Here is a 16,085-nt window from a genome sequence, read left to right on the forward strand (position 1 = left end):
GAGCCTCTCAGGGCAGGAGGGTGGGTTGCATGTGAATCTATGAAAGATACCAATACTAGATAACTGCAGTTACAGGTAAGTAACTTATTTCTTATCCAGTATTGGGGCATCTTTAATAGATTCACATGTCTGAATCAGAATAGTATAGTTATAGTTAGGACCCTGTTTCCATAGGAAATTCGCAACATTCTATTTTGAATAACTTTGGCGCCGGTCGACGAATCCTCGCGAAATTTTCAAAATAGGTGGGGCTCCTACCCTGAAAGTCTCGGGGGGATTCGTCAAGCGGGGGCTGAGATAAAAGGGGGGTCCCAAAACGCGTTTTTCCCATGCATTTTTCCATAGGACCTTTAGACAGAGCTACAGCCCGAACGGCTGAACAGAATTTAATGAAATTTGGCAGAGAGGTAGTCCTCAGGTCAAGGAAGTGCCTTTTGTAGGTTTGGTGTAAATCTGTTAGTAGATTCTTAGAAAATAGCCTTTAAATCAATATATATATCTGAGCCAGCTTACGGTGCGCTTACGGTGCGCTTACCGTACGCGAGCGCGATTCTGATTGGCCGTTAGATCTTAGTAAACATTCGAATCGGTCGAAACCAGGAAGCGGCGGCCGCCATTTTCTCTCTCGCACTCTGACAGGGGGTTGAAAAACAAAGTGCAAAAACATGTAAAGGGGCTGTTTAGACAGCTCCCAAGCACCTAGCCATGTCGAGGGAGTCCCCAACGATCCCCCAAGTGAAAAAAGGCAATTTTAATTTTTTCGAAAATTTCGCCGATTACGCTTACGGTACCGGTATATATATATATATATATATATATATATATATATATATATATATATATATATATATATATATATATATATATATATATATATATATATATATATATATATATATATATATATATATTCACTGAAAAAACCATAGGTTTCACACATGTTATAGTTAGCGGAAATTTTACTGATAAAAAAACAGTGAAATTCCCCCGTTATAGTTAGTGCAGGCAACTATAACTCACGCGACCGCAATCCTCTGCTGATGCTAATACTGTATTTAGACACTTATTTGCCCATGTCTTCTTCCATACATTTTTAGCTATACATATATTACAAATATTTTTTTTTCATAAAGACACATATGTCATCAGCAGAAGATTGCGGTCGCGTGAGTTATAGTTGCCTGCACTAACTATAACGGGGAAATTTCACTGGTTTTTTATCAGTAAAATTTCCGCTAACTATAACATGTGTGAAACCTATGGTTTTTTCAGTGAATTTGCAAGGTTTTTTAAATGCTAATTCCTAACTATAACGTGTGTGAAACCTATGGTTTTTTCAGTGAATTTGTACGGTTTTTTAAATGCTAAGTTACTTTACACCATTCGTGGCGTGCGCGCCCACTTAACGCAGTCCGTTCCGTGCGCGCACGGTGCGCTTCGCGCACCGTGCGCGCACAGTAAGCACGCGGTGCTTACTGTGCTTACGGTGCTTATAAGCCATGCACAAATGGTGCCCTTCGGGCACCATTTGCACACGGGGTGGAGAGAGTGTGGATAATTTTTTCTTTTATTATTTTTGTTAAAAATATTGTGGTTTTCCACACCTCTGAAAAGCCCTGCACATTTGGTGGCCTTCGGCCACCAAAACCACAGGGGGTGGGGAGAGTGTGGATAGTGTTTTTTTTTTTTACATTTTTTACCGTACGCGTACGGTAAGCGTAATCGGCGAAATTAGCGAAAAAATAAAAATGGCATTTTTGGCCTTGGGGGGTCTTGGGGGACTCCCTCATCATGGCTATGTGTGTGTGAGCTGTCAAAACAGCTCCTTTACATGTGTATTGGTTTTATTTAACTACCTAACTATCAGTGCGAGAGAGAAAATGGCGGCCGCCGCTTCCTGGTTTCGGCCGATTCGAATGTTTACTAAGATCTAAGAGCCAATCAGATTCGCGCTCGCGCACGCCACCGTACGCGTACGGTAAGCTTACGGTAAGCGTACCGTAAGCTGGCTCAGATATATATATTGATTTAAAGGCTATTTTCTCAGAATCTACTGAACAGATTTACACCAAACCTACAAAAGGCACTTCCTTGACCTGAGGACTACCTCTCTGCCAAATTTCAAGTAATTCTGTTCAGCCGTTCGGGCTGTAGCCCTGTCTAAAGGTCCTATGGAAAAATGCATGGGAAAAACGCGTTTTGGGACCCCCCTTTTATCTCAGCCCCCGCTTGACGAATCCTCCCGAGACTTTCAGGGTAGGAGCGGAGCGTAGCGCCCCACCTATTTTGAGACATTCGCGAGGATTCGTCGACCGGCGCCAAAGTTATTCAAAATAGAATGTTGCGGATTTCCTATGGAAAAGGGGTCCTAACTATAACTACCTACTGGCGACCGCCAGTAGGTAATATATATATATATATATATATATATTTTACCTACTGGCGGTCGCCAGTAGGTAGTTATAGTTAGGACAACGTTTCCATAGGAAATCCGCAACATTCTATTTTGAATAACTTTGGCGCCGGTTGACGAATCCTCATGAATTTTTCAAAATAGGTGGGGCGCTCCGCTCCGCTCCTACCCTGAAAGTCTCAGGGGGATTCGTCAAGCGGGGGCTGAGATAAAAGGGGGGTCCCAAAACGCGTTTTTCCCATGCATTTTTCCATAGGACCTTTAGACACAGCTACAGCCCGAACGGCTGAACAGAATTACTTGAAATTTGGCAGAGAGGTAGTCCTCAGGTCAAGGAAGTGCCTTTTGTAGGTTTGGTGTAAATCTGTTCAATAGATTCTGAGAAAATAGCCTTTAAATCAATATATATATCTGAGCCAGCTTACGGTGCGCTTACGGTGCGCTTACCGTACGCGTACGGTGGCGTGCGCGAGCGCGATTCTGATTGGCCCTTAGATCTTAGTAAACATTCGAATCGGTCGAAACCAGGAAGCGGCGGCCGCCATTTTCTCTCTCGCACTCTGACAGGGGGTTGAAAAACAAAGTGCAAATCATGTAAAGGGGCTGTTTACACAGCTCCCAAGCACCTAGCCATATCGAGGGAGTCCCCAACGATCCCCCAAGTGAAAAAAGGCAATTTTAATTTTTTCGAAAATTTCGCCGATTACGCTTACCGTACGCGTACGGTAAGAAATAATAAAAAAATAAAAAAAATATCCACATTCTCCCCACCCCGTGTGCAAAAGGTGCCCGAAGGGCACCTTTAGTGCATGACTCATCAGAGATAAACAAAACATATATTTTACCTGTCACAACGATGCTCATCATATGACCTCCATGTGCGCACGGTGCGCGAAGCGCATCGTGCGTTCATGGCCCATCTAGCGTAACGTGGGCACGCGGTGCGCGAAGCGCACCGCGCGCGCACGGAACGAACTGCGTTAAGTGGGCGCGCACGCCACAAATGGCGTAAAGTAACTTAGCATTTAAAAAAACGTACAAATTCACTGAAAAAACCATAGGTTTCACACACGTTATAGTTAGGAATTAGCATTTAAAAAACCTTGCAAATTCACTGAAAAAACCATAGGTTTCACACATGTTATAGTTAGCTGGACATTTTACTGATAAAAAACCAATGAAATTCCCCCGTTATAGTTACTGTAGGCAACTATAACTCACGCGACCGTAATCCTCTGCTGATGACATATGTGTCTTTATGAAAAAAAAATATTTGTAATATATGTATAGCTAAAATTTAATGGAAGAAGACATGGGCAAATAAGTGTCTAAATACAGTATTAGCATCAGCAGAGGATTACGGTCGCGTGAGTTATAGTTGCCTACAGTAACTATAACGGGGGAATTTTATTGGTTTTTTATCAGTAAAATGTCCAGCTAACTATAACATGTGTGAAACCTATGGTTTTTTCAGTTAATATATATATATATATATAAAAACCATGAGGGTGCCTCGATGAAAACATCACACCGAAAGGAGTAAACGCACACCACAGCAGGCAGCAACGGTGACAGAATCTCTTCCCACCTCCATACGTAGCCAAACGCTTTTCGAGCATCCAATTCGCTCTTCATCAGTGGCTGACCACAAAGATGCACAAGCAGCGGTGTTTATACGCCATATTTATTACGTTAATAGTCCCGCCCCTGTGGGCGCACAGCATCTTGGATATAGTAGTCCACAAAATAGTTGCCAAGGACTTGAGGCGATTCTTGAACCCCAGTGGATACCGCTAACTTCTGCAACATCATACCAAGTGGAAAAGTAATGTTCAATATCCCCCATGTGGGTGAAGATAAGTCCAGAAACTGCCATCGTTGCTAATAGCGCCCCCGCTGCCAGGCCTCCTTCCGTCCAAACCGTGCTCGCGTTTGCGTGCATCGGGGATCCGCTTTGCAAGCAGCGGGACATTTTCGCGACTGGACCAGCCGCATAATACAAAAACCATGAGGGTGCCTCGATGAAAACATCACACCGAAAGGAGTAAACGCACACCACAGCAGGCAGCAACGGTGACAGAATCTCTTCCCACCTCTATACGTAGCCAAACGCGTTTCGAGCATCCAATTCGCTCTTCATCAGTGGCTGAACACAAAGATGCACAAGCAGCGGTGTTTATACGCCATATTTATTACGTTAATAGTCCCGCCCCTGTGGGCGCACAGCATCTTGGATATAGTAGTCCACAAAATAGTTGCCAAGGACTTGAGGCGATTCTTGAACCCCAGTGGATACCGCTAACTTCTGCAACATCATACCAAGTGGAAAAGTAATGTTCAATATCCCCCCAGTGGGTGAAGATAAGTCCAGAAACTGCCATCGTTGCTAATAGCGCCCCCGCTGCCAAGCCTCCTTCCGTCCAAACCGTGCTCGCAACAATTAAATCTTTTCAAGGTGAGTAATCACATTTTAAAATCCTATAGTAGGTTTCAGTGCGCAAATATCATGAATAATTTGTCCATTTGTCGAGTGCTCTCCTGCTGCTTTGGGGCACTTTGGTGAAAAATATTATACACGGCAGCCCTTGCCGTGAGGAGATGCACCATTTTCTGCACTACGAAAAGTCTGTGGAGTGGAAGGTTCTACCCTACGAAGCACAGCGCTCTCAGCATGAAAGTAAGCTCGCTTTCCTGTTCCCATCTTACAAAGGAGTTTAAATGGACAAATTATTCATGATATTTGCGCACTGAAACCTACTATAGGATTTTAAAATGTGATTACTCACCTTGAAAAGACTACAAGTCCCAGCATACAAAAGCACAGATTTAATTGTGTGGGAACGCCTACTAAAGCGCCATTATGCTAATAAAAGTTAATGAATCAGGTGAACTTTCAGTGCATTCATGACAGCCCAGGAAGAAGAGGCGCAATGCCTCGAAACGCGTCGGCTTTGACAACAATTAATGGCTTCAGGGAAACGAGCGGCAGCGAGGCTGAATTATTAATGAGAGTGCTGTCGAGTGCTCTCCTGCTGCTTTGGGGCACTTTGGTGAAAAAAAAATATATATATATATATACACATCATTGTAGTAAGCACTTAAGTGGACGGTGGGTAGTGCTAAAATATCATTCAATGTAATGCCAATATCAAAAGTAATGGCTTGAATACTAAACATTGTTATATCGCATAAATCAATGAAATTACTTAAGGGAAACCACAAACAGATATATATACATATACTTAATTTGTAACATCTTTCATCATTTCCTGGTCTATTTTTAAAAAAAAAATCCTCCATTTAAAGAGGCTTATCTTACTGAAATAGGTTCCGTAGCACTGCCTGTCCCACGGATGCGTCAGCCCGCTGTGAAGACTCCAGGCAGTAATGCTGCATAAACGTGTGCGTTGTTTACCACGTTGCAGCTCTGCAGATCTTTTCAAGTGGTACTCCGGCAAACAGAGCAGTTGATGTGGAAACTGCCCGGGTGGAGTGTGCTTTACAGTCCTTGATAATGGTTTGCCAGCCTTGTTGTGACAAAATTGAATTGTGCTTGCTATCCATCTGGCGATAGTAGCCTTAGAAACTGCTACGCCCTGACGGCTTTGTCCATAGGCTACGGATAGCTGATCTGACTTGCGTATAGCTTTAGTCCTTTGTAAGTAGAATTTAAGACATCTTTTAATGTCTACACTGTGGAGCGTTCTTTCCACCGGCATAGAAGGGTTAGGGAAGAAAGTTCTTCGGATGACCGGTTCATTCAAATGGAACTGAGAGGAAACCTTAAGGATGAATTTAGGATTCGTTCTAAGAGGGACCATTTCATCAGTAAAGGGCAAGAAATGAGGCGCTATGGTAAAAGCTTGTATTTCACTAACCCTTCTTGTTGATGAGTTCTAAAAGAAGAGTGAATTCCCACGTTAAGTATTTTATGTCTGCCTTGTGGATGGGCTCAAAGGGTTGCTTTAGCAGTTGTGATATTACTACATTTAGCTGCCACTCTACGGGGGGGCTCAGATAGGGTGGGAAAGTTCGAAACAGCCCTTTCATAAATTGCTTTACGATTCTTGAGGAGCATAAGGATGGGCATTTAGATGAGCGTCTGTATCTAGAGATAGCAGCGAGGTGAACTTTAACTGTAGTGTGCCAATCCAGATTTTGCTAAGGAGAGCAAATAAGGTAAAACTTCTTCTGAAGCAGAGAACAAAGGATGTACTTCATTACACCTGCACCATTGACAAAAACGCTTCCATTTCAGTCTGTATGTCTTATTGGTGCTATCAGCACGGGATCTAGCAATTCTGTCTTTGCATTCTTGTGAAATAGTCAGATCTTTAAATTCAAAGAATTCAGGAGCCACACATGTAACTGCAGGGTAGCTGGTTCCGGATGGCATATTTGGCCCTTGCTCCTGGTCAACTGTGTTGGTGTTGGCAAGAGGCGGATAGGCTGATCTTCCGACAACAGGAGAAGTTCGGTGTACCAATGTTGTATGGGCCACCTGGGGGCCATTAGGAGAAGGCGACAGTGTTCCCATTTCATTTTCGTGAGGACCCTGGGTATCAGAGGAATGGGGGGGAAAGTGTATGCATAGATCCCTGACCGGCACATTGAAAGATCATTCCCCCGAGAGTTTGGGAGAGGGAATCTGCTTGCGTAAAATAGGCATTTGGAGTTGACTTGGGTCGCAAACCGGTCCAACGCTGGCTTTCCCCAGACTGCAAACATTCTGTCCAGTTGGTTCGGTTCCAGTTCCCACTCATGGCAACTGTCTTTGGTTCTGCTCAACGCATCCGCCAAGGTATTCCGGACACCTGGAACATGCTCTGCTGTTAGAGAAATTTGGTGGAGAGTCAACCAGTTCCATAACTGCTGGGCGTCCGATGAGAGAGAGAGGGATTTGGTGCCTCCCTGCTTGTGGATATAAAACATGCTTGTGGTGTTGTCCGTGCGGATCAACACCGATGATCCCTGTATTCAAAAGGAGGAAAGCCTGAAGGGAGAGAAAAATGGCTTTCAACTCCAACCTGTCTATGTGAATTTAACGTTGAGCAGAGGACCACTTTCCTTGAACTTGCAGGTCCTGCAAGTGTCCTCCCCAACCTCCCATAGAAGCATCTGTTGTTACTATGTAATCTGGAATCACTGGGAGAAAGAATAGGCCCTGGGACAGATGTTATTTTTGTGTCCACCATTTGAATGCCTCTTTCATACGTGGGGTGATAGCTACCATGTCGTCGAAAGATCCTGTGGTTTGAACCCATTGGCATTGTAGTTCTTCTTGGAAAGGCCTCATATGTAAGTGAGCCAGTGGAACTAAATCGACTGCAGAAGAGAGCATTCCCAGCAGAGTCTTGAACATTCTCACAGAAGCGTACTTTTTTCTGGAAAGTTTGAGTGCCAACGCTTGCAACCGTTGCTGTCTTTCCTAGGAGAGGAAGGCTCTGTTCTGAATGGTGTTCAAGCTAGCTCCCAGAAAGGTCATTGTCTGGCTTGGGAGGATAGAGGATAGAGGATTTTTGGTAATTTATCGAGAGTCCCAGTTTGTGGAACAGGGCTAGACAATCGCCTGTTGCAGGCCTTTGCTAGACGAGCTGATGGGGCCTTCAGCAGCCAATCGTCTAAGTATGGAAATACCTGATGACCTTTGTTCTGCAAGGCTGCTGCCACAGGACCCAGAAACTTTGTGAAAGTTTGTGGAGCCGATTTGAGGGCAAACGGAAGGACTCGGAATTGATAGTGGGTACCAGCCACTGTGAACCGGAGGAATTTTCTGTGCTTCGGATGTATAGGGACATGAAAATACGAGTCTTCTAGATCCGATGAAGTCATGAAGTCGCCGCCTTTGAGGCGTCGCAGGATGTCGGAGAGCGTGACCATCCTGAATGTTTGACTTTTGAGAAATTGGTTTAATTTATTAAGATAGGTCTCCACTCTCCCGATTTTTTGCGAATAAGTAAGAAGCGGGAGTAGAAACCTTTCATTCTCTGAGGAAAAGGGACTTTTTCTATTTGCCCCTTTCTGGAGCATAATCTTTGCTTCCTTTTAGAGTAAGTGAAGACGAGGGGAGCGCGATCCCCTGAGTGGGGTATTGAGAGGTATTTGGGAAAATTCCAAAGTGTGGCCATAAGAGATGAGATCTAGGACCCACTTGTCTGACGTGATATCGCGCCATTGGTGGATATGGTTGGAAATCTTCACACGGGTTGGGAAGAAAGGAAATGTAACTGGTATCCTATTGCAATCACTGTTTGCGAGCGGAGTCACAGGCTTGAGACCCTGGCTTTTCGTCTGGAGCCGTGTCTAGAGAAACCAGCTGTTGTTGGTAGGATTGTTGCTGGTATCCTTAGCGATATTGTGGCTTGTAGGACTGGTAAGTCTGGGCACGTTGGTAATTTCCTCTGTATGCAGAAAAAACAAGGGCTGGAGCTCCCTGAAAGTGCACTTTACGGTACTGAAGGGTACCTAGCGCTTTGGCAGTATCCGTATCTTTCTTAATTGCGGTAAGCACCTAATCTATGGGATTGCCAAATAGGCTATCGGCAGTGTACGTCACATCAAGAATTTTCGACTGAACTTCTGGGCGGAAGCTTGTTGCTTTTAGCCACCCCTGGCGCCTTAAAAAGGCCGCACCCGCTAGCTGATGGAAGCTTGTAGTGGCTATGTCCATTGCACAGTCTATGATTTCTGACGCTGCCCTTTCGCCTTCTGCAAGGATCTTATTAAATTCCTCCTTATTTTCCTCTGGGATAAGATCTCTCATTGTCCCTATATCGGACCACATTTGCCGATCATAGCGGCCTAATATGGCTAAAGCGTTAGAAGCTCTGACTGAAATTGCTGCCATTGAGGAAAATCTTTTTCCAATGGAGTCAAGAAGGCGACGATCCTTATCCGGTGGAGATGTGATGGGAGTAATTGGGTTTTTTGATCTTCTCCAGACTGCCTGCGAGATCACAGAGTCAGGCTTGGGATGACCTGTGAGACATGCAGGAGAGTCCTCTGGAGCTCTGTATTTTTTATCAAGTCTCGGTAGCACCGGAACCACAGAAGCTGGCGTCTTCATTACCTTGACACCCTCTTGCCAAATGTGATCAATTAAAGGTATTGACCTGACTGTTTTCTCAATTACTCTTTAAAATCGTACAGAAAACAGTCCAATTGATTTACAATTGTGGGCAAGTGGAATCTGGTAGGGGCTCTATCCATTATATTGTGGAAACCTCCAATATCCTAAGGAGGTGAGTCTGAAGGACGATGAGGTGGAGGGGACGGAGGTGGTGCTATATAATCATCCCATTCATCTGTGGGCGGAGGAGGATTATGGATTCCTCCCTCCTCAGGCTTTTCTTCAGAGGTGGTAGGATCCTCTCTGGGAGGCAGAGGAATTATGGGACGTGGCGTTAACCTGGGTGTTGCAGGAGGTGGTGGTGGTGTTAAAGGAGCTACAGGCGGAGGTGGGGGCACTGTGACACTGTCCTCTTAAGGAGGCAACCTCCTTTTATAATCTGCCAACATATTTTGTAGATCCACTATTAGTGTCGGAGGCAGTTGAGCAGGTTGTTGGCTAGGTTGCTCAAAGTATCTGAATTGATGATACTGAGCATGAGGGACTGGATACTGTTGATAATATTGCTCCTCATCGTCATAGTCTTCGTCTTCTTCCTGATATTTCACGTTGAGCTCAGAAGGGCTATGCGCAGTTCCAAATTGGCCCTCACCCTCATCAGTGTCCTCTACATATAACAGGTGACTTGGAGTTAGTGGTGACATTTTTGGTGTCCTAAATTCCATTTGTGTAGGTTGTAAAAATGAAGTTGATGGAACTGCAGACAAAATTGGAATTCTCGTCCACAATGCCGTTGTCAAGGGTAAAATATTCGACGTCGACTGCGATATTGCCATAGACGGTGGAATTGCCGTTGATGGTGCAGCTGTCATCGACGATGAAGGGGTCATCAACGGTGAAGTCGTTCTTAGGGTCTATGTCGAAGACGAGATCTTAGTCGACTGTCTCCTCAACTATGAGATCTTTGTCAATGGTGGTTGGCTTCGTCGACAGCGTCGTCGTCGACAATATAGGTAAAGTTGATGGTATTGAACCCTTAATACTCGCAGTCGACGTAGTAAACGTTGTCGGCGGTCTCGACGACGATAGAGTCATTGTCGTTGTTGATGAAGAAATAGGCGTCTATGTGTGAGCTTGACGCCGATGAAGATTTGTGGCTGATTTTTCTTCTGGAATGGCTTAAAGATTCCGGTTTTTCTTTGGATGTCCCCATAGAATGAGGGAACCAATCTCTGAGGAGACCTTAGGCTGTTTTTCCTGTTTTTGAGATTCTCTGGTAAGATGAGAAACTTTAGAATGTTTCTTTCTCTCTTCAGGCTGACCCTCAGGCGACCTGGGCCTCTTATGAGAATTGGAGGATGTGTCGCTCTCAACATCAGATGAGGCACTCCGTTTCTTTTTCAGCCACAATAAAAATCTTCCTTCTCTAGATCTTAAGTTTTAGTTGAGAAAGTGCGGCATATTTTACACTGCTTTGTCTCATGGTTGGGATAGAGGCAATAGAAGCATTCTTTGTGAGCATCATCAATATGCACTCTTTTCTTTCCGCAGGATTTACAAGGTCTAAATAATCATTTTTTATCAGACATTCTTCTATAGAATTAAAGAACAAAACTATTCTGAAAAAGATGAAGAACTGAGCAGAGCTCAGGGAGACTCCCTTACACACGACGCGCAGTGAAAATCTGAGGGATTCAGCCTCTCTTGGGAAGGTTCTAGAGGGTGCTGGTTGCCGATTGGTCGTGTTTTGAGTTTGGCCCTTTTTATAAAAGGAGGCTGATAGGGTATTGAATACATGGTTACCTCCATGATGGCCTATGGAATTTACTATGTACTACTTTATTATATGTACCGTGGGACTCCCATTTCGACGACGGGGAATGATTCAGGCATGTGAATCTATGAAAGATACCCCAATACTGGATAACCAGTTTGTCTAGATAGAAAGTGGAGGAAGGAGGGTTGATGGAGATGGCTTGTTGCTCGCTCATCCATCATGCCACAGTTATGGTCACAAGAAAGACGTTATTTGAGGTAAGTAACCTAAGAAAGGGAGCACACGAGGAATCTGAGACCAAATTCAAATCCTATGGGACATAATAAATAGAGAAAAAAGAAATATATAGTCAACCTTTCAGAAAACGTATAACTATAGGTGATTCAAGCAATGATGAATGGTCTGGCAACAGCAAAAAGGCATGAAGAAACATCAAAAACCCTTTAACTGTGCCCAAAGGAAGTACTTGCAGTAATAAGGATAACACATACAGCCCTTTCGACAACTTAGCATGAAGTGAGTCAATCTGCTTGAAAGCACACCATGCCAGTAACCTGTCACAGTGGCAGGTATATACAGGCTTGGATGAGGGACACCTGGCTGCCAAGATGACAACAACCTCTGAAGAAAGATCTAAAGTCCTCAACTATCACTGCTCAGTCTCCAAGCATGGACGTGGAAAGTGTGCAGGTTCAGAAACAGGACCCTGCCCTACTGCTGAGACATGGGATCCTGTCACAGGTGCAGGCTGATCGAAGGACAGATGTTCATGCCCAAGAGTTCAGTATACCATACTCTCTGCACCCAAACCAGAACTTGTGGCAGGAGAGGTATTGGTGAAGAGGCATACAGGAGTCCTGAGTTCCATTTTACAGGGAACAAGTCTCCACTTAGTGCCTTGTAAACTCCAAAGCTCATTAGTGCTGACATTGTACATTCTTGGCAGTGGCGAAAAGATCGAACCAAGGTTCTCCCCATTCACTGAAGAGTCATTGTGCCACCTCTGAATGCAAGTGCTATTCGTGATCCACAAAGTGTCCATGACGGAGTTCGTCCATACTGGTGTTCAGAGATCCCGTCGGGTCGCACATCAACAGGAACCCACTTCACCCTGCTTGTTGCAGTATCACATGGCAGTGGTGTTCCTGCACCAGCTTCCCTTGAATGGAAGGAAGGAAGGAAAGCCTTCAATGCCATGCAGATGGCTCTGAGCTCCAACAGACTGATGTGAAGTTGAGCCTCCGCTAAAGACCAGGGGGAGCCTGACTTCAACAGCCAGTTGTTGAAGTAGGAGAAGACTAGGAACACCCCCACCGCTGCCCTCAAAAGATGTGCTGCAATTACCGCCATCACTTAAGTGAACACCTGAGGGGTACTGGTAAGGCCAAAGGGGAGCATAGAGTACAGAAAATGCTTCTGGCCCCTCCATGAACCGCAGGTGCCGCCTGTTGGTCTCCAGAAGTAGCACATGGTGGTGCATGTCCAATGCTTCCATCCAGTTTCCAGGGTAGAGAGCAGACAAGACATAAACCAGGGTGAGCATCTTGAATTTGTCCTTCCGCAGGAATGCGTTGAAAGGGCAAAACTCTAAATTGGGACGAAGGCCTCCATTTTCTTTTCAGCAACATGTAGTAGCGGGAGTAAAAACTATGGCCAACTTCTGGGGTCTTCATCCTCTTTATGGCTCCTTTGGTCAAAGGAACTTGCACTTCCTATTGCAATGAGGCCAGATGGTCCTGTCGATCTGGGGATGGGAGAAGGTGCAAAAGAGTTGTCAGGAATGGTAAGGAGTAACCCCGCTGAACAATTTGCAGGACCCACTACTCTGAAGTTATCATCTGTCACCCAGGCAGAAAACGTCGGATCCTGCCTCTGACAGGGTGGCTGTGTGGCGTCATGGGCATGCTAACGAGGCTTGGGGCTGTGGCACCTGAGGGGGCAGAGGAGTGGGCTGCATGCTGCCCCTGTTTTTTACATTGTCTAAGGGTGCAGCGACCATGAAAGAGCTGTGGGTATTTGTGTACCGGTTGGGCAGCAGGAGAGGGATCCGGTACCGACATAAGTCGTGAAAAAACTCAAAGGACCCAAATGGCATAGAGGGTGGACCCACAGACAGAAGCCCAGGTGGTAGGCATCTGGCTCCTTGGTGTTTGAAAGTGGACCAGAGGGAGCCAGTAACGTGCCAAAAAGCTGCAGCATGCATCACAGAATTCTTTGATTTGCCGTGGTGTCACTAACTGTACCGGAAATTCGGGTTGCCTTCAGACAAGGGTCGGATTCTGCTTCGTAGGGAAATGGCTTTGGGAGCGGGACAGGAAGGCATGTTGACACTCCTATGCCTTCTCAGGATATCTAGAGTGGTGGGAATGGGTCGAATTCTACTTCGACTTTTTGTGTTTTGTCACTGACTTAGCTGAAGATTTGTACCGCAGCGACAATTTCTCGCAGGAACGACCTTGGGAGCAGGATTTTCCCTTTGGATCTTGACCGTTTACAGTGTGAAATCTTGCAGTGCTTTGAGACTAATGACTTTGCTTCCTGATCTCAGATGGAATTAGGTTCATCAAGGCATAGTCTCTGCAGGCCTTGGAGTCCTCGTCCGACCCCAGTCACCACAGACAAATGACATGCAGGTCAGTCACAGACATTTGTTTGTGACATTCCCCACCTGTAGAGACTGTCTAAGCGCAGATTCCTCACATACTCTACCATCCTACTAGTTCTGTGAAATGACCTCTTCATTAACATGGGTCTCAATTAGAGAGCGGCACACTGGTCACTACAATCTGAGGGTACAGAAAGCTCAAAAAGCAACTGGTAATGCGCATGGGTGGGAGGGCTTCGCTCATCACTCCTGGAGAGGAGCGACATCAGCACTGAGCTGCATGGTGCCACTTGAAGACAAAGCTATGTGGAGCCACTTTTCGGCACACAAGGGTCCCCCCGCTTGAGTTTTTCAAATCCTCTATCTATCGGAAGTCTGACTCTTAATGGCAGAGATCAGAGGTTCCTTAAGCAGTATAAAAGTCTTGGACGTCTCAGAGGCAGATTTAGAAGCTCTTGCTTGTTCAGAGTTGTAAGCTTCTGCCTTCTCTACAAAGACCCCCAGAGCCAATCCTCTCTCCCAGTCTTTCATTATCTTTGTAGAGAATGTCTTGAGAATGTCACACTTTAGGTTTGTGGCCAGGATGCAGGCAGTAGACATTTGGAATGAGGGTCAGCCATGAAGATCTTCCTTTTTACAAATAGCTTTAAAAGTCTTGAACCAAGATTTCTTCTCTGAACCCTCTCCCACATCAAAAGTCCTCTTGATGATGGCACAAGAAAACAATGAGTAAATGTACTCCACTGGTGGTAAAAGCCAAGTTGAGATGTTAAGAAAAAACCTCGAATAGATTGAAAAAATACTCAAACTGTTCAAATGGAGAGAGGATTCCACAGAGTTGTATGCCGTCTATGTCTATTTCAATGTTGCTGATTGTAATGGTGCACTGGTACAATGATTAACATTGATTATCAAAGGTTGTTAGTCTGACAACAGGCAACAATTTAAGCATGTGAATCTATGAAAGATTGAATGCTGGAGATTAATCCTGGTCATCCTCTCCACACCTACTAAACGTGAAGTTTAACAAATGTTTTTTAACAAAATGGAAACATTTGACCATTATTGAACTTAATTGCGAAAGGAACATACGAAGTTTGTGTCTTGACAGACATCATAGCACAGGTCACATTCCTTGTAAAACAGGGATAGACGTTTCCGATGACCTTCCCAAGCACTCCATGTGCACTATTTTAATAGACGCTTTCAAATGTTGCACAACTGTACTAATAACTTCTAGGCTTTGTACCATTTAATTGCAACCCACTTTTTAGAGCTAGAGCATTTTACCAAATGTATTTCTGCATGTTGTTTGTTATAAAAGTATATTTTTGTTCAGATGCATTTATCGTATGTTTTCCATGTCTGATCCTCTTGAAGATTTTTGGCCTACTTCTAGATTCAGTTGTTATTTTTACCATTACTGCATTCAAAGCAGCCCCTTTAGAACTTGCAAGTCGCCTTGAATTTATTGTCTCTATTTACCTCTGATTTAATTTATTTTTATAGTGCTTGTGTTCTTTTCATGAATACATTAAAGGGGAATGTCTGGTGCTAATCAGAGCTTTCAGTATACGAGTCAAGTGTAAAAGGACCAGCTGCAAACCAAGGATAGCTGGTAACAGCTGACACGTGGAACAAATGCTCACAAAAGCAAATAAACTACTTAAAATGCTAAGCATCACTAGGCAAAAACAAGAGGACAGATCAGATAGTGATTATGTGCATGAGCTAGCTTCAGATGTCAAGCTCCAGAGTGTCCACCCATAATTTAGTAGCCATCCGCTACATTCTTTTCCTCAACTGTCTTGGAGCCTGTGTTCTTATGGTAGCTTACCTGCCAAAAAAGTTAGCTTCCTTGATATCGGTGGTGGTGTTGCAGTGACCACAGTAACGATGTTTATAGTCTAAGCTCCTTTCCCTCAGCACCATCTCATCCTCTGACAGGGAGTCCTTTCTCCCGGGGGCTCGCAACCGGATGGGGGCGCTGCCCTTCTTATCATCCGCTACAAGAAAGCACAAACATTAAAATACAGATGTTTCAAAGGGTATGGCTGGCAGCAGGTCACTACGTTTCATGATCATGGGTAGCAGATTCTTAAGGATTGGCAGTAGGGATAGCATGGTGTAGGTATTTTCTAGGACTTGGGTGCAGAAGAGACTTTAAAACGTGACAGATCATTTTAATGGGCAAATTATCCCCGAGGTTTGGATTACGAAA

At 44.6% G+C, this 16,085-nt stretch overlaps 1 protein-coding gene across 9 annotated transcripts in view; it reads right to left on the bottom strand.

Moving 5' to 3' along the window:
• WDTC1 (WD and tetratricopeptide repeats 1) overlaps positions 1-16,085 on the bottom strand; it is a 475,018-nt gene that overhangs the window by 67,660 nt on the left and 391,273 nt on the right. For all 9 annotated transcript variants that reach the window (XM_085647700.1, XM_085647694.1, XM_085647701.1 and 6 more), the window contains one exon: positions 15,702-15,870. In XM_085647700.1, the coding sequence (XP_085503826.1) occupies positions 15,702-15,870 (169 nt within the window). The remainder of the gene's footprint in view (positions 1-15,701; positions 15,871-16,085) is intronic.

The sequence above is a fragment of the Triturus cristatus genome, chromosome 3_2, assembly GCF_964204655.1.
Source record: "Triturus cristatus chromosome 3_2, aTriCri1.1, whole genome shotgun sequence".
Lineage (NCBI taxonomy): Eukaryota > Metazoa > Chordata > Amphibia > Caudata > Salamandridae > Triturus > Triturus cristatus.